Below are 25,714 nucleotides of genomic sequence, written 5' to 3'. Positions count from 1 at the left end.
AAGGCAAAACAAAAAGCACGCTCGATGGCGGATAATAATCCATGGTAAAACTTAGAACAAAAACAGCACAATGGCAATACTATCTACAAAACAAACAGAAGATACTATAAAAGGCACATGGCAAACCAAAAACTAGCACTGAGGCATATAAACAAAGAAGTCTTACGTGGCGTGGTCAAACAAACAGCGTGGCAAAGCATGAGGGTCCGGCAAGGAAAGGTAGGTGCGTGGTCATGAGTATTCAACACAGTCCAGTAGGTAAAGAAGCCAGGCCGAGGAAAGGAAAATAAATGACTTAAATACTGCTGTGGTAATTAGAACCAGGTGTGAGAGGCTGAGAATCGGGGCGTGACTAAGGGGACCAGGTGGAAACTAATGGGTTGGCATGGAAACAAACAAAACCAGGAAGTGCAAAATGTGAAGCAAGAGTCCAAAAACAAAACAAAACATGACCAAACATAAACCTGATTTACAGGCATGACACGGATGTTATCAACACATCGCTAAGTAGAGATCTAATGTGAGAGTAAAGTGTTGTGATTGTGTGAAAATGTGTGAAAGAACCATAGCTAAGTATGCAGAGGAATTTTGACCAAAAAAAGAGGAGAATGAGCGAGAATATCAACTACTGGACGCTGTTTTCAAGAAAATTCAAGTTGTGTTACACAGAACAGGTTTGTTGACTTCTTACGCTCACATCTTTACCAACTTTATATTTGATAATTAACACTCTTTTTCAACAGAAGATGCTTTGTCTTGTGGGGATGATGCAATGCTTTGATTTAGATTCTTCATGAAAAGGAGACAGTTTGAGGTTGATGTTCCTCTCTGTTTGGAACAATGTGTGATTGATTGATTGAAGGAGTTATGAAAAGTTTGCATAGGAAAGGGTACACTTTCATCACGGTACACATTCACTGCTGCAAGAAAGCCTGGGCTTGATTTTGTTGAAGTATTTTTTTTAATTTACACAACACAGTACTATGTAGAAAGTAGACACAAATACTGTAAGAAAGTAAATGGAAATATAATTTCAAATAGGTAAAAGGCTTTGTTTATTCCCAGGTACGAGTAGCCACAACATGTAATGTGTTTTCTTTTTGATAGGGAGTTCCACATGTTGGTGGTATTGCAGGCAAACAAATTAGAACCTTTTTTGGAGTGAAATCTGGGTTGAATGTGATTTGTACAACTACCTGGTTTTATAATGGTGAATATATTTTGAAGTATCTAGACAGGTAAATGGGTATTTTAGTGGTAGGGTGTATCTTCTACACCAGACCAACTGCAAGAAGATGTACTCTGTCAGATACCAAGAGCCTCCCCACGTTAAGGAAATGGTTGGCTGCAAGGTGAGTCTTATATGGACGGTTGAGTAGAAGCCCAATCATTTGGTTTTGGGCTGTCTGGAGTTTGTTTTTCAGGGCTTTTAAGGCCTCACGGTACCAAACATGAACTTTGTAGTCAAAGTGGGGTTAAAATGGACTTGTGTTGGTCTTAAGTGTATTTGTACCCACCGGCGGGGTGATCTTTCCATGTAAGGTTGTACGGTATACCGGTATTAGTATAGTTCTGCGATACTATCCATCCATCCATTTTCTACCGCTTTTCCCTTTCTCAGTGGGTGCTTGAGGAGCCTATCTCATCTGCATTATTCATATTCGGTACTATACCGCCTCTAAAGTGTACAACTGCTATGATTACATCAATATTTTTTGGCATCACATCTTTCTTTTTTTCTTTTTTTTAATTTATATTATGATTATAAACTCAGGAAATATGTCCCCGGAGACATGAGGACTTTGAATATGACCAATGTATGATCTTGTAATTACTTGATATCGGATTGATACCCAAATTTGTGGTATCGTCCAAAACTAATGTAAAGTATCCAAACAACAGAAAAAAAAGTGATTATTACATTTTAACGGAAGCGTAGATAGCACATGTTAAAACAAACAAAAAAAAGTAGATATTAATATTAAATGAACAAGGAGATGAATAATCAATTTTCTACCACTTTTCCTTAATAATTTTTGACAAAGTCATAGAATATTAATGACACAATATGTTACTGCACATTTCAGCAGACTAAATTTGGAGCTTTTGTTTGTTTACTTACTACTAAAAGACAAGTTGTCTAGTATGTTCACTATTTTATTTAGGAAAAACTTTCAATAAGAATCATATGTTTAATGTAACCTAAGATTTTTTGTTAAAATAAAGCCAATAATGTACTTTTTTTGTGGTCCCGTTTATTTAGAGAAGTATTGAAAAGTATCGAAATACATTTTGGTATAGGTCCCGGTACTATAATATTGGTATCGGGACAACACTAGTAAGAACAGAATTCATTGGTTGATTCTTTGACCACCTTAGTAGTCATTTTTTCACTGGAGAGATTAGTCTCTACGATGCAACCAAGATAGGTAATCTCATTTTTGTTTGTTATAATATTGTCACCCACTTTGAGTGTGAAGTTGTCTACTTTTCTGAGGTTAGGAATTGACCCAAAGACCTGTGTACTTGCAAGTACCGAGGCAAGTCTTATTTCGGCAGTTTGTCATTGAAAGCCTTGCTAGTCTAGATCTTGAGGATTCTAGCTTCTCTTGTTTTGTGGCCGTTAGCCTCGGTTCTGTTCTTCATGGGTACAGAAAATGATGGAATGATCACTTAAGCCGCACACAGTAGTTCCACTCGTGGTGATCTGAGACTGGTCAGAAGTAACAAGGAGGTCTATGAAGGTTTAAAAGGACTCACTCACCCTGGTAGTTTGCTTAATGAGCTAAGTGAGACAATGTTGGTGGCACAGCTTAGTGAAGGTTTTAAAAATGGGTGCATCCTTTCAGGACATATCAGTGTTCCAGTCCCCAAGAAGTAAACCTGTATCAACATGTTTACATAAAACTCACACACTCACTAAATACATTTTATACTGTAAACAAATCTAATTAAAGTTATAATTTCACTTCCTAAATCTGACTTACAAGTATCAATAAGTGAACATAAACAATTATTTTCAATAACTAAAGTAGTCAAAACTTGAATTATTAAAAGAACATAAAGGTGACTGACTTTCCTTCAGCGTGTCGTAGATGGTCTCCAATTCCTAAAGAGGAATTGTTGATGGAGATACTCCATAATGTTTTATGGAGTATCTCCATGTTTTTGGTGAAAGTTCCTTTTGGCCCAGCCAACAAACTGACCACCAAAAAATATTTTGCATGATCACAAAAACATACCATGAATGTTTTTGCAGTGATTTCGGAATTAGATTTTTTGAATTTCCAGGATATTTTAGTTATAGTAATAACTATGGCATTAAAATAATATGGTTAAGTTTACAGATAAAGTTTAGGTGTCATAGACCGTATACACAAAACAATATTTACACACTTTACATCAGTGAAGTTAAGAATGCTTCAATCAATGCTGCCTCGTATTTATAAAAACTTTTCAAATTGCCCCGCATCAAATTTCCAAGTCTGTTTGTGTACTCACTGTACCACTTTTGAATTATTTTAGGAAACAATTGCGTATTTCCTGTGTTTTTATTGGTTGTTTTTGCTACACACTTTTAACACAACACACAAAAGAACACAAGTAATGTCATTATGTTAACAGTGTCACTTCAAAACTATTTCTATTCCCTCTTGATCTTATTTACTTATTTACCCAACAGACGTTCAGCAGCCCCCTCACATTAAAGAGGAAGAGGAGGATCCACAGCCCCCTCACACTAAAGAGGAAGAGGAGGATCCACAGCCCCCCCACATTAAAGAGGAAGAGGAGGAAGTGTGGATCAGTCAGGAGGGAGAGTGTCCTGTAGGGCAGGAGGAGGCTGATGTCAGCAAGTTTCCACTGACTGTTGTCTCTGTGAAGACTGAAGAGCATGAAGACAAACCACCTGAGTCCTCACAGCTTCATCACAGTCCAAGTAAGCACAACATTTTATTCTCAGGGCATTCAATCCATCACAACTGGACTCTTCACTTTGTCTTACAAGACCTTTGTCCTCTCATCCAAGTAGGCTTCATCACTTCATGCTCATACACTTCAAGTCTTAAATCTAATCATTGGAATTTAGAGGGGAACTGCACTTTTTTGAGGAATTTTTCTATCGTTCACAATCATTATAAAAGACATGATGGTGGATATATAAAAAAAAATAAATCCCATTCTAACTAGGGCTGGGCGATATGGCCTTTTATTAATATCTCAATATTTTTAGTCCACATCACGATACAGCATATATATGTGGATATTTTGCCTTAGCCTTGAATGAACACTTGATGCATATAATCACAGCAGTATGATGATTCTATGTGTCTACATTCAAACATTCTTCTTCATACTGCATTCATATATGCTACTTTTAAACTTTCATGAAGAGAGGGAAACCACAACTAAGTCAAATTAGCAAAAGTGTATTTATTAAACAGTTATTAAGCAGTGGCACAAACATTCATGTCATTTCCAAAGCAAAAAGTGCAAGATTGTCAGAGACATTTTAAAACAAGCTATGAGTGCACTTTTGTGCATGATGTCACTAAGATGACATAGCAAAACAACACTATATTAAAGTGCACCTGTTGTACAGAACACCACTACAATAGTTTAAAACAAATAAAGTGCACTTTTCTGCATGATGTCACACAAGATATTTCAATAAGTGTCAAATAAAAATATGCTGCATAATAGGAAATCAAATAGTGTATGTCCTTCACTATGTGGTAGGTTCCTACGGACGTTATCTCCTTCTGTTGTTGACCAGTTTTTTCATATGGGGTTGATGTGGAAATGGTTGTATGGGCATTTTGTGGGTGTGGCACCAAACTGAGATGTTGACATGCAGAGTTTCAAGCACTCCTCATTCTCTAGCGGGTGACTTTTCAAATGATGCTACACATTAGCAGTGCTGCAACTTTTTGTAGCAACGCTTTTGCCGCATACTTGACATATTACGGTTGTCTTTTCAACATCTTCCCTTTTGAAACCAAACCACCGCCAGACAATGGACTCTGTGCTGCTTTTCTTGGGAATTAATTATTCCTTCATTTGTTACCAGACTAGCACCTTCTTTCTCTCGTATTACCACTAGCACCACCCCGTTAGCACCACAGCTAACGTTATAATGCCGCTACCTGTCTGCTCTGCGAGGGCGTATGACGTTGCACACGCGACAGTATGTGACGTATGTGAGAAGGTGCGCTTGTTTTATGTCTCTGTGAGAAGGAGAGACAAGAAAGAGTGAGAAGATGATGTAGTGTAATGCCCGCGGCTAAAAGCAACTGAGTGAGAATCTATACTCCAATACTGACAATATAGTCATTTTCTATAGCGCACAGAGACAAACCCACAATATATGGAGTATATTCCATATATCACCCAGCCCTAATTCTAACTCATAAATGTAAATAAAAGTCCACTTGCAATGGAGCCAATGGGAGGTCCTCTCTAATCATCCAAAAAACGCCAACCAAGTATTGAGTTGAGTTGAGATGAGTATGACTTTATTTGGAACATGCAAGCATACAACATGATACATCACACATGCATGTATACAACATGATACATCACACATGCATGCATACAACATGATACATCACACATGCATGCATACAACATGATACATCACACATGCACGCATACAACATGATACATCACACATGCATGTATACAACATGATACATCACACATGCACGCATACAACATGATACATCACACATGCATGTATACAACATGATACATCACACATGCATGCATACAACATGATACATCACACATGCATGCATACAACATGATACATCACACATGCACGCATACAACATGATACATCACACATGCATGCATACAACATGATACATCACACATGCACGCATACAACATGATACATCACACATGCATGTATACAACATGATACATCACACATGCATGCATACAACATGATACATCACACATGCACGCATACAACATGATACATCACACATGCATGTATACAACATGATACATCACACATGCATGCATACAACATGATACATCGCACATGCATGCATACAACATGATACATCGCACATGCATGTATACAACATGATACATCACACATGCAAGCATACAACATGATACATCACACATGCATGCATACAACATGATACATCACACATGCATGCATACAACATATACATCACACATACAACATGATACATCACACATGCATGCATACAACATGATACATCACACATGCATGCATACAACATGATACATCACACATGCATTCATACAACATGATACATCACACATACAACATGATACATCACACATGCATGTATACAACTTGATACATCACACATGCATGCATACCACATGATACATCACACATACATGCATACAACATGATACTTCACGCATACAACATGATACTTCACACATACAACATGATACATCACACATGCATGCATACAACATGATACATCACACATGCTTGCATACAACTAGATACATCACACATGCATGCATACAACATGATACACCACACATGCATGCATACAACATGATACATCACACATGCATGCATACAACATGATACATCACACATGCATGTATACAACATGATACATCACACATGCATGCATACAACATGATACATCACACATACAGCATGCATACAACATGATACATCACACATGCGTGCATACAACATGATACATCACACATGCATGTATACAACATGATACATCACACATACAACATGATACATCACACATGCATGTATACAACTTGATACATCACACATGCATGCATACCACATGATACATCACACATACATGCATACAACATGATACTTCACGCATACAACATGATACTTCACACATACAACATGATACATCACACATGCATGCATACAACATGATACATCACACATGCAAGTATACAACATGATACATCACACATGCAAGCATACAACATGATACATCCCACATGCATGAATACAACATATACATCACACATACAACATGATACATCACACATGCATGCATACAACATGATACATCACACATGCATTCATACAACATGATACATCACACATACAACATGATACATCACACATGCATGTTTACAACTTGATACATCACACATGCATGCATACCACATGATACATCACACATACATGCATACAACATGATACTTCACGCATACAACATGATACTTCACACATACAACATGATACATCACACATGCATGCATACAACATGATACATCACACATGCTTGCATACAACTAGATACATCACACATGCATGCATACAACATGATACATCACACATGCATGCATACAACATGATACATCACACATGCATGCATACAACATGATACATCACACATGCATGTATACAACATGATACATCACACATGCATGCATACAACATGATACATCACACATACAGCATGCATACAACATGATACATCACACATACAACATGATACATCACACATGCATGTATACAACATTATACATCACACATGCATGCATACAACATGATACATCACACATACATGCATACAACATGATACATCACACATACAACATGATACATCACACATGCATGCATACAACATGATACATCACACATGCTTGCATACAACATGATACATCACACATGCATGCATACAACATGATACATCACACATGCATGCATACAACATGATACATCACACATGCATGCATACAACATGATACATCACACATGCATGTATACAACATGATACATCACACATGCATGCATACAACATGATACATCACACATACAACATGATACATCACACATGCATGCATACAACATGATACATCACACATACAACATGATACATCACACATGCATGCATACAACATGATATCATGTTGTATGCATGCATGTGTGATGTATCATGTTTTATGCATGCATGTGTGATGTATCATGTTGTATACATGCATGTGTGATGTATCATGTTGTATGCATGCATGTGTGATGTATCATGCATGCATGCATACAACATGATACATCACACATGCACGCATACAACATGATACATCACACATACATGCATACAACATGATACATCACACATGCACGCATACAACATGATACATCACACATGCACGCATACAACATGATACATCACACATGCATGTATACAACATGATACATCACACATGCACGCATACAACATGATACATCACACATGCACGCATACAACATGATACATCACACATACAACATGAAACATCACACATGCAAGCATACAACATGATACATCACACATGCACGCATACAACATGATACATCACACATGCACGCATACAACATGATACATCACACATACAACATGATACATCACACATGCATGCATACAACATGATACATCACACATGCATTCATACAACATGATACATCACACATACAACATGATACATCACACATGCATGTATACAACTTGATACATCACACATGCATGCATACCACATGATACATCACACATGCATGCATACAACATGATACATCACACATGCAAGTATACAACATGATACATCACACATGCAAGCATACAACATGATACATCCCACATGCATGAATACAACATATACATCACACATACAACATGATACATCACACATGCATGCATACAACATGATACATCACACATGCATTCATACAACATGATACATCACACATACAACATGATACATCACACATGCATGTATACAACTTGATACATCACACATGCATGCATACCACATGATACATCACACATACATGCATACAACATGATACTTCACGCATACAACATGATACTTCACACATACAACATGATACATCACACATGCATGCATACAACATGATACATCACACATGCTTGCATACAACTAGATACATCACACATGCATGCATACAACATGATACATCACACATGCATGCATACAACATGATACATCACACATGCATGCATACAACATGATACATCACACATGCATGTATACAACATGATACATCACACATGCATGCATACAACATGATACATCACACATGCACGCATACAACATGATACATCACACATGCATGTATACAACATGATACATCACACATGCACGCATACAACATGATACATCACACATGCATGTATACAACATGATACATCACACATGCACGCATACAACATGATACATCACACATGCATGTATACAACATGATACATCACACATGCATGCATACAACATGATACATCACACATTCATGCATACAACATGATACATCACACATGCACGCATACAACATGATACATCACACATGCATGCATACAACATGATACATCACACATGCACGCATACAACATGATACATCACACATGCATGTATACAACATGATACATCACACATGCATGCATACAACATGATACATCACACATGCACGCATACAACATGATACATCACACATGCATGTATACAACATGATACATCACACATGCATGCATACAACATGATACATCGCACATGCATGCATACAACATGATACATCGCACATGCATGTATACAACATGATACATCACACATGCAAGCATACAACATGATACATCACACATGCATGCATACAACATGATACATCACACATGCATGCATACAACATATACATCACACATACAACATGATACATCACACATGCATGCATACCACATGATACATCACACATACATGCATACAACATGATACTTCACGCATACAACATGATACTTCACACATACAACATGATACATCACACATGCATGCATACAACATGATACATCACACATGCTTGCATACAACTAGATACATCACACATGCATGCATACAACATGATACATCACACATGCATGCATACAACATGATACATCACACATGCATGCATACAACATGATACATCACACATGCATGTATACAACATGATACATCACACATGCATGCATACAACATGATACATCACACATACAGCATGCATACAACATGATACATCACACATACAACATGATACATCACACATGCATGTATACAACATTATACATCACACATGCATGCATACAACATGATACATCACACATACATGCATACAACATGATACATCACACATACAACATGATACATCACACATGCATGCATACAACATGATACATCACACATGCTTGCATACAACATGATACATCACACATGCATGCATACAACATGATACATCACACATGCATGCATACAACATGATACATCACACATGCATGCATACAACATGATACATCACACATGCATGTATACAACATGATACATCACACATGCATGCATACAACATGATACATCACACATACAACATGATACATCACACATGCATGCATACAACATGATACATCACACATACAACATGATACATCACACATGCATGCATACAACATGATATCATGTTGTATGCATGCATGTGTGATGTATCATGTTTTATGCATGCATGTGTGATGTATCATGTTGTATACATGCATGTGTGATGTATCATGTTGTATGCATGCATGTGTGATGTATCATGCATGCATGCATACAACATGATACATCACACATGCACGCATACAACATGATACATCACACATGCACGCATACAACATGATACATCACACATGCATGTATACAACATGATACATCACACATGCACGCATACAACATGATACATCACACATGCACGCATACAACATGATACATCACACATACAACATGAAACATCACACATGCAAGCATACAACATGATACATCACACATGCACGCATACAACATGATACATCACACATGCACGCATACAACATGATACATCACACATACAACATGATACATCACACATGCATGCATACAACATGATACATCACACATGCATTCATACAACATGATACATCACACATACAACATGATACATCACACATGCATGTATACAACTTGATACATCACACATGCATGCATACCACATGATACATCACACATGCATGCATACAACATGATACATCACACATGCAAGTATACAACATGATACATCACACATGCAAGCATACAACATGATACATCCCACATGCATGAATACAACATATACATCACACATACAACATGATACATCACACATGCATGCATACAACATGATACATCACACATGCATTCATACAACATGATACATCACACATACAACATGATACATCACACATGCATGTATACAACTTGATACATCACACATGCATGCATACCACATGATACATCACACATACATGCATACAACATGATACTTCACGCATACAACATGATACTTCACACATACAACATGATACATCACACATGCATGCATACAACATGATACATCACACATGCTTGCATACAACTAGATACATCACACATGCATGCATACAACATGATACATCACACATGCATGCATACAACATGATACATCACACATGCATGCATACAACATGATACATCACACATGCATGTATACAACATGATACATCACACATGCATGCATACAACATGATACATCACACATACAGCATGCATACAACATGATACATCACACATGCATGTATACAACATTATACATCACACATGCATGCATACAACATGATACATCACACATACATGCATACAACATGATACATCACACATACAACATGATACATCACACATGCATGCATACAACATGATACATCACACATGCTTGCATACAACATGATACATCACACATGCATGCATACAACATGATACATCACACATGCATGCATACAACATGATACATCACACATGCATGCATACAACATGATATATCACACATGCATGTATACAACATGATACATCACACATGCATGCATACAACATGATACATCACACATACAACATGATACATCACACATGCATGCATACAACATGATACATCACAAATACAACATGATACATCACACATGCATGCATACAACATGATATCATGTTGTATGCATGCATGTGTGATGTATCATGTTGTATGCATGCATGTGTGATGTATCATGTTGTATACATGCATTTGTGATGTATCATGTTGTATGCATGCATGTGTGATGTATCATGCATGCATTTATACAACATGATACATCACACATGCACGCATACAACATGATACATCACACATACATGCATACAACATGATACATCACACATGCACGCATACAACATGATACATCACACATGCACGCATACAACATGATACATCACACATGCACGCATACAACATGATACATCACACATGCACGCATACAACATGATACATCACACATGCACGCATACAACATGATACATCACACATACAACATGAAACATCACACATGCACGCATACAACATGATACATCACACATGCACGCATACAACATGATACATCACACATGCACGCATACAACATGATACATCACACATGCATGTATACAACATGATATCATGTTGTATGCATGCATGTGTGATGTATCATGCATGCATGCATACAACATGATACATCACACATGCACGCATACAACATGATACATCACACATACATGCATACAACATGATACATCACACATGCACGCATACAACATGATACATCACACATGCACGCATACAACATGATACATCACACATGCACGCATACAACATGATACATCACACATGCACGCATACAACGTGATACATCACACATGCACGCATACAACATGATACAACATGATACATCACACATGCACGCATACAACATGATACATCACACATGCACGCATACAACATGATACATCACACATGCACGCATACAACATGATACATCACACATTCACGCATACAACGTGATACATCACACATACAACATGAAACATCACACATGCACGCATACAACATGATACATCACACATGCACGCAAACAACATGATACATCACACATGCATGTATACAACATGATATCATGTTGTATGCATGCATGTGTGATGTATCATGCATGCATGCATACAACATGATACATCACACATGCATGTATACAACATGATACATCACACATGCATGCATACAACATGATACATCGCACATGCATGCATACAACATGATACATCGCACATGCATGCATACAACATGATACATCACACATGCATGTATACAACATGATACATCACACATGCATGCATACAACATGATACATCACACATGCATGCATACAACATGATACATCACACATGCATGCATACAACATGATACATCACACATGCATGCATACAACATGATACATCACACATGCATGCATACAACATGATACATCACACATACAACATGATACATCACACATGCAAGCATACAACATGATACATCACACATGCATGCATACAACATGATACATCACACATGCAAGAATACAACATGATACATCACACATGGAAGCATACAACATGATACATAACACATGCATGTATACAACATGATACATCACACATGCATGCATACAACATGATACATCACACATGTATGTATACAACATGATACATCACACATGCAAGAATACAACATGATACATCACACATGGAAGCATACAACATGATACATAACACATGCATGTATACAACATGATACATCACACATGTATGCATACAACATGATACATCACACATACAACATGATACATCACACATACAACATGATACATCACACATGCAAGAATACAACATGATACATCACACATGGAATTATACAACATGATACATAACACATGCATGTATACAACATGATACATCACACATGCATGCATACAACATGATACATCACACATACAACATGATACATCACACATGCATGTATACAACATGATACATCACACATGCATGCATACAACATGATACATAACACATGCATGCATACAACATGATACATCACACATGCATGCATACAACATGATAGATCACACATGCATGCATACAACATGATACATCACACATGCATGCATACAACATGATACATCACACATGCATACATACAACATGATACATCACACATGCATGCATACAACATGATACATCACACATACAACATGATACATCACACATGCAAGCATACAACATGATACATCACACATGCATGCATACAACATGATACATCACACATGCAAGAATACAACATGATACATCACACATGGAAGCATACAACATGATACATAACACATGCATGTATACAACATGATACATCACACATGCTTGCATACAACATGATACATCACACATGCATGTATACAACATGATACATCACACATGCAAGAATACAACATTATACATCACACATGGAAGCATACAACATGATACATAACACATGCATGTATACAACATGATACATCACACATGTATGCATACAACATGATACATCACACATACAACATGATACATCACACATACAACATGATACATCACACATGCAAGAATACAACATGATACATCACACATGGAAGCATACAACATGATACATAACACATGCATGTATACAACATGATACATCACACATGCATGCATACAACATGATACATCACACATACAACATGATACATCACACATGCATGTATACGACATGATACATCACACATGCTTGCATACAACATGATACATCACACATGCATGCATACAACATGATACATCACACATGCATGTATACAACATGATACATCACACATGCATGCATACAACATGATACATCACACATACAACATGATACATCACACATGCAAGCATACAACATGATACATCACACATGCATGCATACAACATGATACATCACACATGCAAGAATAGAACATGATACATCACACATGCATGCATACAACATGATACATAACACATGCATGTATACAACATGATACATAACACATGCATGTATACAACATGATACATCACACATGTATGCATACAACATGATACATCACACATACAACATGATACATCACACATACAACATGATACATCACACATGCAAGAATACAACATGATACATCACACATGGAAGCATACAACATGATACATAACACATGCATGTATACAACATGATACATCACACATGCATGCATACAACATGATACATCACACATACAACATGATACATCACACATGCATGTATACAACATGATACATCACACATGCTTGCATACAACATGATACATCACACATGCATGCATACAACATGATACATCACACATGCATGTATACAACATGATACATCACACATGCATGCATACAACATGATACATCACACATACAACATGATACATCACACATGCAAGCATACAACATGATACATCACACATGCATGCATACAACATGATACATCACACATGCAAGAATAGAACATGATACATCACACATGGAAGCATACAACATGATACATAACACATGCATGTATACAACATGATACATCACACATGCATGCATACAACATGATACATCACACATGCATGTATACAACATGATACATCACACATGCAAGAATACAACATGATACATCACACATGGAAGCATACAACATGATACATAACACATGCATGTATACAACATGATACATCACACATGCATGCATACAACATGATACATCACACATACAACATGATACATCACACATGCATGTATACAACATTATACATCACACATGCATATATACAACATGATACATCACACATACAACATGATACATCACACATTCATGCATACAACATGATACATCACACATGCTTGCATACAACATGATACATCACACATGCATGCATACAACATGATACATCACACATGCATGCATACAACATGATACATCACACATGCATGCATACAACATGATACATCACACATGCATGCATACAACATGATACATCACACATGCATGCATACAACATGATACATCACACATGCATGCATACAACATGATTCATCACACATACATGCATACAACATGATACATCACACATACATGCATACAACATGATACATCACACATGCATGTATACAACATGATACATCACACATGCATGTGTACAACATGATACATCACACATGCATGCATACAACATGATACATCACACATGCATGCATACAACATGATACATCACACATGCATGCATACAACATGATACATCACACTTGCATGCATACAACATGATACATCACACATGCATGCATACAACATGATACATCACACATGCATGCATACAACATGATACATCACACATACATGCATACAACATGATACATCACACATACATGCATACAACATGATACATCACACATACATGCATACAACATGATACATCACACATACAACATGATACATCACACATGCATGTATACAACATGATACATCACACATGCATGCATACAACATGATACATCACACATGCATGCATACAACATGATACATCACACATGCATGCATACAACATGATACATCACACATACAACATGATACATCACACTTGCATGCATACAACATGATACATCACACATGCATGCATACAACATGATACATCACACATGCATGCATACAACATGATACATCACACTTGCATGCATACAACATGATACATCACACATGCATGCATACAACATGATACATCACACATGGATGCATACAACATGATACATCACACATGCATGCATACAACATGATACATCACACATGCATGTATACAACATGATACATCACACATGCATGCATACAACATGATACATCACACATGCATGCATACAACATGATACATCACACATGCATGCATACAACATGATACATCACACATACAACATGATACATCACACTTGCATGCATACAACATGATACATCACACATGCATGCATACAACATGATACATCACACATGCATGCATACAACATGATACATCACACTTGCATGCATACAACATGATACATCACATATGCATGCATACAACATGATACATCACACATGGATGCATACAACATGATACATCACACATGCATGCATACAACATGATACATCACACATGCATGTATACAACATGATACATCACACATGCATGTATACAACATGATACATCACACATGCATACATACAACATGATACATCACACATGCATGCATACAACATGATACATCACACATACAACATGATACATCACACTTGCATGCATACAACATGATACATCACACATGTATGCATACAACATGATACATCACACATGCATGCATACAACATGATACATCACACTTGCATGCATACAACATGATACATCACACATACATGCATACAACATGATACATCACACATGCATGCATACAACATGATACATCACACATGCATACATACAACATGATACATCACACATACAACATGATACATCACACATGCATGCATACAACATGATACATCACACATGCATGCATACAACATGATACATCACACTTGCATGCATACAACATGATACATCACACATACATGTATACAACATGATACATCACACATGCATACATACAACATGATACATCACACATGCATGCATACAACATGATACATCACACATACAACATGATACATCACACTTGCATGCATACAACATGATACATCACACATGCATGCATACAACATGATACATCACACATGCATGCATACAACATGATACATCACACATGCATGCATACAACATGATACATCACACATACATGCATACAACATGATACGTCACACATGCATGCATACAACATGATACATCACACATGCATGCATACAACATGATACATCACACATACAACATGATACATCACACATGCGTGCATACAACATGATACATCACACATGCATGCATACAACATGATACATCACACATGCATGCATACAACATGATACATCACACATGCATGCATACAACATGATACATCACACATGCATGCATACAACATGATACATCACACATACAACATGATACATCACACATGCATGCATACAACATGATACATCACACATGCATGCATACAACATGATACATCACACATGCATGCATACAACATGATACATCACACATGCATGCATACAACATGATACATCACACATACAACATGATACATCACACATGCATGTATACAACATGATACATCACACATGCAAGAATACAACATGATACATCACACATGGAAGCATACAACATGATACATAACACATGCATGTATACAACATGATACATCACACATGCATGCATACAACATGATACATCACACATACAACATGATACATCACACATGCATGTATACAACATTATACATCACACATGCATATATACAACATGATACATCACACATACAACATGATACATCACACATTCATGCATACAACATGATACATCACACATGCTTGCATACAACATGATACATCACACATGCATGCATACAACATGATACATCACACATGCATGCATACAACATGATACATCACACATGCATGCATACAACATGATACATCACACATGCATGCATACAACATGATACATCACACATGCATGCATACAACATGATACATCACACATGCATGCATACAACATGATACATCACACATGCATGCATACAACATGATACATCACACATACATGCATACAACATGATACATCACACATACATGCATACAACATGATACATCACACATGCATGTATACAACATGATACATCACACATGCATGTGTACAACATGATACATCACACATGCATGCATACAACATGATACATCACACATGCATGCATACAACATGATACATCACACATGCATGCATACAACATGATACATCACACTTGCATGCATACAACATGATACATCACACATGCATGCATACAACATGATACATCACACATGCATGCATACAACATGATACATCACACATACATGCATACAACATGATACATCACACATACATGCATACAACATGATACATCACACATACATGCATACAACATGATACATCACACATACAACATGATACATCACACATGCATGTATACAACATGATACATCACACATGCATGCATACAACATGATACATCACACATGCATGCATACAACATGATACATCACACATGCATGCATACAACATGATACATCACACATACAACATGATACATCACACTTGCATGCATACAACATGATACATCACACATGCATGCATACAACATGATACATCACACATGCATGCATACAACATGATACATCACACTTGCATGCATACAACATGATACATCACACATGCATGCATACAACATGATACATCACACATGGATGCATACAACATGATACATCACACATGCATGCATACAACATGATACATCACACATGCATGTATACAACATGATACATCACACATGCATGCATACAACATGATACATCACACATGCATGCATACAACATGATACATCACACATGCATGCATACAACATGATACATCACACATACAACATGATACATCACACTTGCATGCATACAACATGATACATCACACATGCATGCATACAACATGATACATCACACATACAACATGATACATCACACTTGCATGCATACAACATGATACATCACACATGCATGCATACAACATGATACATCACACATGGATGCATACAACATGATACATCACACATGCATGCATACAACATGATACATCACACATGCATGTATACAACATGATACATCACACATGCATGTATACAACATGATACATCACACATGCATACATACAACATGATACATCACACATGCATGCATACAACATGATACATCACACATACAACATGATACATCACACTTGCATGCATACAACATGATACATCACACATGTATGCATACAACATGATACATCACACATGCATGCATACAACATGATACATCACACTTGCATGCATACAACATGATACATCACACATACATGCATACAACATGATACATCACACATGCATGCATACAACATGATACATCACACATGCATACATACAACATGATACATCACACATACAACATGATACATCACACATGCATGCATACAACATGATACATCACACATGCATGCATACAACATGATACATCACACTTGCATGCATACAACATGATACATCACACATACATGTATACAACATGATACATCACACATGCATACATACAACATGATACATCACACATGCATGCATACAACATGATACATCACACATACAACATGATACATCACACTTGCATGCATACAACATGATACATCACACATGCATGCATACAACATGATACATCACACATGCATGCATACAACATGATACATCACACATGCATGCATACAACATGATACATCACACATGCATGCATACAACATGATACATCACACATGCATGCATACAACATGATACATCACACATACATGCATACAACATGATACGTCACACATGCATGCATACAACATGATACATCACACATGCATGCATACAACATGATACATCACACATACAACATGATACATCACACATGCGTGCATACAACATGATACATCACACATGCATGCATACAACATGATACATCACACATGCATGCATACAACATGATACATCACACATGCATGCATACAACATGATACATCACACATGCATGCATACAACATGATACATCACACATGCATGCATACAACATGATACATCACACATACAACATGATACATCACACATGCATGCATACAACATGATACATCACACATGCATGCATACAACATGATACATCACACATGCATGCATACAACATGATACATCACACATGCATGCATACAACATGATACATCACACATACATGCATACAACATGATACATCACACATACATGCATACAACATGATACATCACACATACAACATGATACATCACACATGCATGTATACAACATGATACATCACACATGCATGCATACAACATGATACATCACACATGCATGCATACAACATGATACATCACACATGCATGCATACAACATGATACATCACACATACAACATGATACATCACACTTGCATGCATACAACATGATACATCACACATGCATGCATACAACATGATACATCACACATGCATGCATACAACATGATACATCACACTTGCATGCATACAACATGATACATCACACATGCATGCATACAACATGATACATCACACATGGATGCATACAACATGATACATCACACATGCATGCATACAACATGATACATCACACATGCATGTATACAACATGATACATCACACATGCATGCATACAACATGATACATCACACATGCATGCATACAACATGATACATCACACATGCATGCATACAACATGATACATCACACATACAACATGATACATCACACTTGCATGCATACAACATGATACATCACACATGCATGCATACAACATGATACATCACACATGCATGCATACAACATGATACATCACACATGCATGCATACAACATGATACATCACACATGCATGCATACAACATGATACATCACACATACAACATGATACATCACACTTGCATGCATACAACATGATACATCACACATGCATGCATACAACATGATACATCACACATGCATGCATACAACATGATACATCACACTTGCATGCATACAACATGATACATCACACATGCATGCATACAACATGATACATCACACATGGATGCATACAACATGATACATCACACATGCATGTATACAACATGATACATCACACATGCATGTATACAACATGATACATCACACATGCATACATACAACATGATACATCACACATGCATGCATACAACATGATACATCACACATACAACATGATACATCACACTTGCATGCATACAACATGATACATCACACATGTATGCATACAACATGATACATCACACATGCATGCATACAACATGATACATCACACATACAACATGATACATCACACTTGCATGCATACAACATGATACATCACACATACAACATGATACATCACACATGCATGCATACAACATGATACATCACACATGGATGCATACAACATGATACAGTCAGGACAAAAAAAGCATGTTGGTTTGAGAACTTAAAAAAATCCCAGTTTTCCCGAGATTCAAACTCTTCAACATTCAAACTATTCTTACATTCATACTACATTCTGTCAACCTTTCAGTTCAGCTTCAGCATTGGAGAATTCAAACACAATTCTTTCAGGAATTTCTTCATCTACTTAATATTATTATAATAATTAAATGTAGCTTACCACATTGAATGTGTGGACTGCATGAATGATGTCTTCTCAGTTCTCACTGTAACGCAATTTGAGTGTCTAGAAACACACTAAATTAATTCAATATTACTATTATTAATAAGGTAAACAAGTTATCTTTTGAAGGAGTAGTCAGTAATCTGATTACTTCTTCCCAGTTTAACTGTGGTGACACTATCTAAATGAAAGCAAAACAGATGTCATCTTTTTTGGACAACATGTTTGACCTCGAACAGTACAGTAGAAAATGGATGGATGGATGTTGACTATGCTCATGCTATTTTTAGTGTGACATGTCTCTAAAGATGAATGTGAAAATGACAGTAATTATTGTCCACCAGCAGGGGGAGCTCATCACTAGTACTACTGCGTGGAGGCTGGCATGTGGTACATTATTTCCTGTGTGTGTATGACTTATTCAGAGGGAGAACAGCACACTAGTATGGATTGCAGGAATTAATTTGAGGATGTTTTTATATGAATAAGGTGGATTGGATGTTAGCCTGGGAAGGCATTCCCCTGAAGGTCTTCTTCATGTGTCAGCTGGAAGTACCCTGACTGCTGTGAGGGGAAACTGATGAGATTGTGAGATCATATGTTGGTGCAGGACAATGTCTCATGTGACTGAGCAAAGCTGGACTTTTATCAAGAAAGTTTGTTTTCTCCCGTCCCGTAGATGTCGAAGAACATCTTTTTCGTGAGCAGGAAGAGGAACCACAGCCCCCCCACATTAAAGAGGAAGTTGAGACGCCACAGACCCATAATGTTAAACTGACCCTTCACATTAAAGGGCAAGCGGAGGACCCACTGAACTTACACATCAAAAATAAAGAGGAGGACCCACTGAACCCTCACATTAAAGAGGAAGAGGAAGACCAAGATACGCCGCACATTAAAGAGGAAGAGGAGGACCAAGAGCCGCCGCACATTAAAGAGGAAGAGGAGGACCAAGATACGCCGCACATTAAAGAGGAAGAGGAGGACCAAGAGCCGCCGCACATTAAAGAGGAAGAGGAGGAAGAGGGCATCAGTCAGCCTAAATGGTTGGAGGAGTTCCCAGTGACTGGTGTCCCTGTGAAGAGTGAAGATGATGAGGTGAAAGGTGAAAGTGAGGAGAGGGGAGGGGGGGAGCCTCCAAGCAGCAGCTCAACACAACACATGACAACAGAAGCTGATGGAGACCACTGTGGAGGATCACAAGCAGACAAGCTCTTAGCTCCACTATCAGATAGTGAGCACACAACGTCACACTCTCCTGACACTGATGATGAAGACTCTAAAGATGATAAGACATGTCACACTGACAACACTCACTTCACATGTTCTCACTGTCACAAAACCTTTAAATACCATTGTAGTCTGAAAGTACACATAAGATCACACACTGGAGAAAAACCTTTTTCTTGTTCACTCTGTAGTAAAGGTTTTACACAACGTCAGAATTTGAAAGTACACATGAGAACACACACTGGTGAAAAACCTTTTTCTTGTTCAACCTGTGGTAAAGGTTTTACACAACGTCAAAATTTGAAAGTACACATGAAAACACACACTGGAGAAAAACCTTTTTCCTGTTCGACCTGTGGTAAAGGTTTTACAAATAGTACAGATGTGAAAACACACATGAGAACACACACTAGTGAAAAACCTTTTTCTTGTTCAATCTGTGGTAAAGGTTTTACAGAAAGTCAGAATGTGAAAGTACACATGAGAACACACACTGGTGAAAAAACTTTTCCCTGTTCAATCTGTGGTAAAGGTTTTACAAGAAGTCAACATTTGAAAGTACACATGAGAACACACACTGGTGAAAAACCTTTTTCTTGTTCAATCTGTGGTAAAGGTTTTACAGAAAGTAATAATTTGAAAAGACACATGAGAACACACACTGGAGAAAAACCTTTTTCCTGTTCGACCTGTGGTAAAGGTTTTACAAATAGTACAGATGTGAAAACACACATGAGAACACACACTAGTGAAAAACCTTTTTCTTGTTCAATCTGTGGTAAAGGTTTTACAGAAAGTCAGAATGTGAAATTACACATGAGAACACACACTGGTGAAAAAACTTTTCCCTGTTCAATCTGTGGTAAAGGTTTTACAAGAAGTCAACATTTGAAAGTACACATGAGAATACACACTGGTGAAAAAGCTTTTTCTTGTTCAACCTGTGGTAAAAGTTTTACACAAAGTCAACATTTGAAAGTACACATGAGAACACACACTGGTGAAAAATCTTTTTCCTGTTCAACCTGTGGTAAAGATTTTACACAAAGTCAAAATATGAAAGTACACATGAGAACACACACTGGAGAAAAATCACATTCCTGTTCAATCTGCAACAGAAGCTTTTGTGACCGATCAAACCTTTTAGCACACATGAGAATACACCCAGGAGAGAAAGTGTTGAGTTGCAGTGTGTGTGGTGAAAGATTGTCTTCTAAGTACCAGTGTAAGAAACACAAGTGTGCTGGTGAGAACAGCAGCAGCAAATGAAACTGCAGGATTTGAAATAAACTGTCCAGACTTTCATTTTGACTTTCTAACAACATCAGCACATATAACATGTGTGACATTGTTGTTTGTCCAACAATCTTTTTAATATGCTTCTACATTTATAGATTAGATAGTTGGAAATATAAAAGTATTACTTATTTGTACTTGTAATTGTTGATAATCCCATAGATTATCACCTTTATATGATATACATATGTACTGGTTCACATCTGAAACATCTTCTGGACCACTTCAGGAAGCATATTATTATTTACTTTATACATCATTTAAACAGTTGTCTTTTATACAATTTTAAAATGTGTGACTTTATGAATCATTTGTTGGGTCTCTGTAATCCATTTTATTAATCATCTTTACTACTCTCTTTTGTAATATGATGATTGTGTTGTGATTTTTTTATACTTTAACTTAATATGTATGTACTTGTTCGTTTATGCAATAAAAAGTGAGAGAAAATGGCTGAGTTGTCTGTGGAAGGATGTTTTGTTTTTACTAACATACATTTGTGGGTTAAAAAAAAATCCCCACTATTGTGTTTTAAACATTCTTTACCTTTTTTAACATCCCCAAAACAATATCAATCAAAGTTTGGAATGTCAGGCAAAAGCCAATATTGTACATCATCTCACAGAGCTTTATTTTGCATACATTCATGAAAAAAAACCGTTTAATTTGTTTCCCTATCACAGAACGAACAAGTGTTGTCTTCAATTGCAAAACAACATCTTAAAAAATATTTTAAATTTTTTCCTTAAATTAACTCCTTGGCGTTTGGAAGAATGGAAACTTTCAAATTATGAGTTTTATTTTTTTGTTCCGGAGAAAATACAATAAAAAAGAAATGGTAAATAATTAAAAAAAAAATATATATATATATATTTACTGGAATTACAA

General features: G+C 36.9%; 2 protein-coding genes across 6 annotated transcripts in view; one reads left to right on the top strand and one right to left on the bottom strand.

The window, feature by feature from the left end:
• LOC133546752 (gastrula zinc finger protein XlCGF57.1-like) overlaps nt 1-25,714 on the top strand; it is a 732,377-nt gene that overhangs the window by 22,009 nt on the left and 684,654 nt on the right. For 2 of the 5 annotated variants that reach the window (XM_061892570.1, XM_061892568.1), the window contains exon 2: nt 3,683-3,937. The exons of 1 other annotated variant lie outside the window; for it this stretch is intronic. In XM_061892570.1, the coding sequence (XP_061748554.1) occupies nt 3,683-3,937 (255 nt within the window). Of the gene's footprint in view, nt 1-3,682; nt 3,938-22,979; nt 25,279-25,714 lie in introns of those variants that run through there. 2 more of the 5 variants (XM_061892565.1, XM_061892567.1) reach the window with 2 other exon arrangements.
• Nucleotides 1-25,714, bottom strand: part of LOC133546754 (gastrula zinc finger protein XlCGF52.1-like) — a 111,284-nt gene that overhangs the window by 12,972 nt on the left and 72,598 nt on the right. The gene's annotated exons all lie outside the window — the stretch shown is intronic.

The sequence above is a fragment of the Nerophis ophidion genome, unplaced genomic scaffold (genome assembly GCF_033978795.1).
Source record: "Nerophis ophidion isolate RoL-2023_Sa unplaced genomic scaffold, RoL_Noph_v1.0 HiC_scaffold_42, whole genome shotgun sequence".
NCBI lineage: Eukaryota > Metazoa > Chordata > Actinopteri > Syngnathiformes > Syngnathidae > Nerophis > Nerophis ophidion.
Note: the sequence above shows the minus strand (reverse complement) of the source record. Positions and strands in the feature narration are given on the sequence as shown.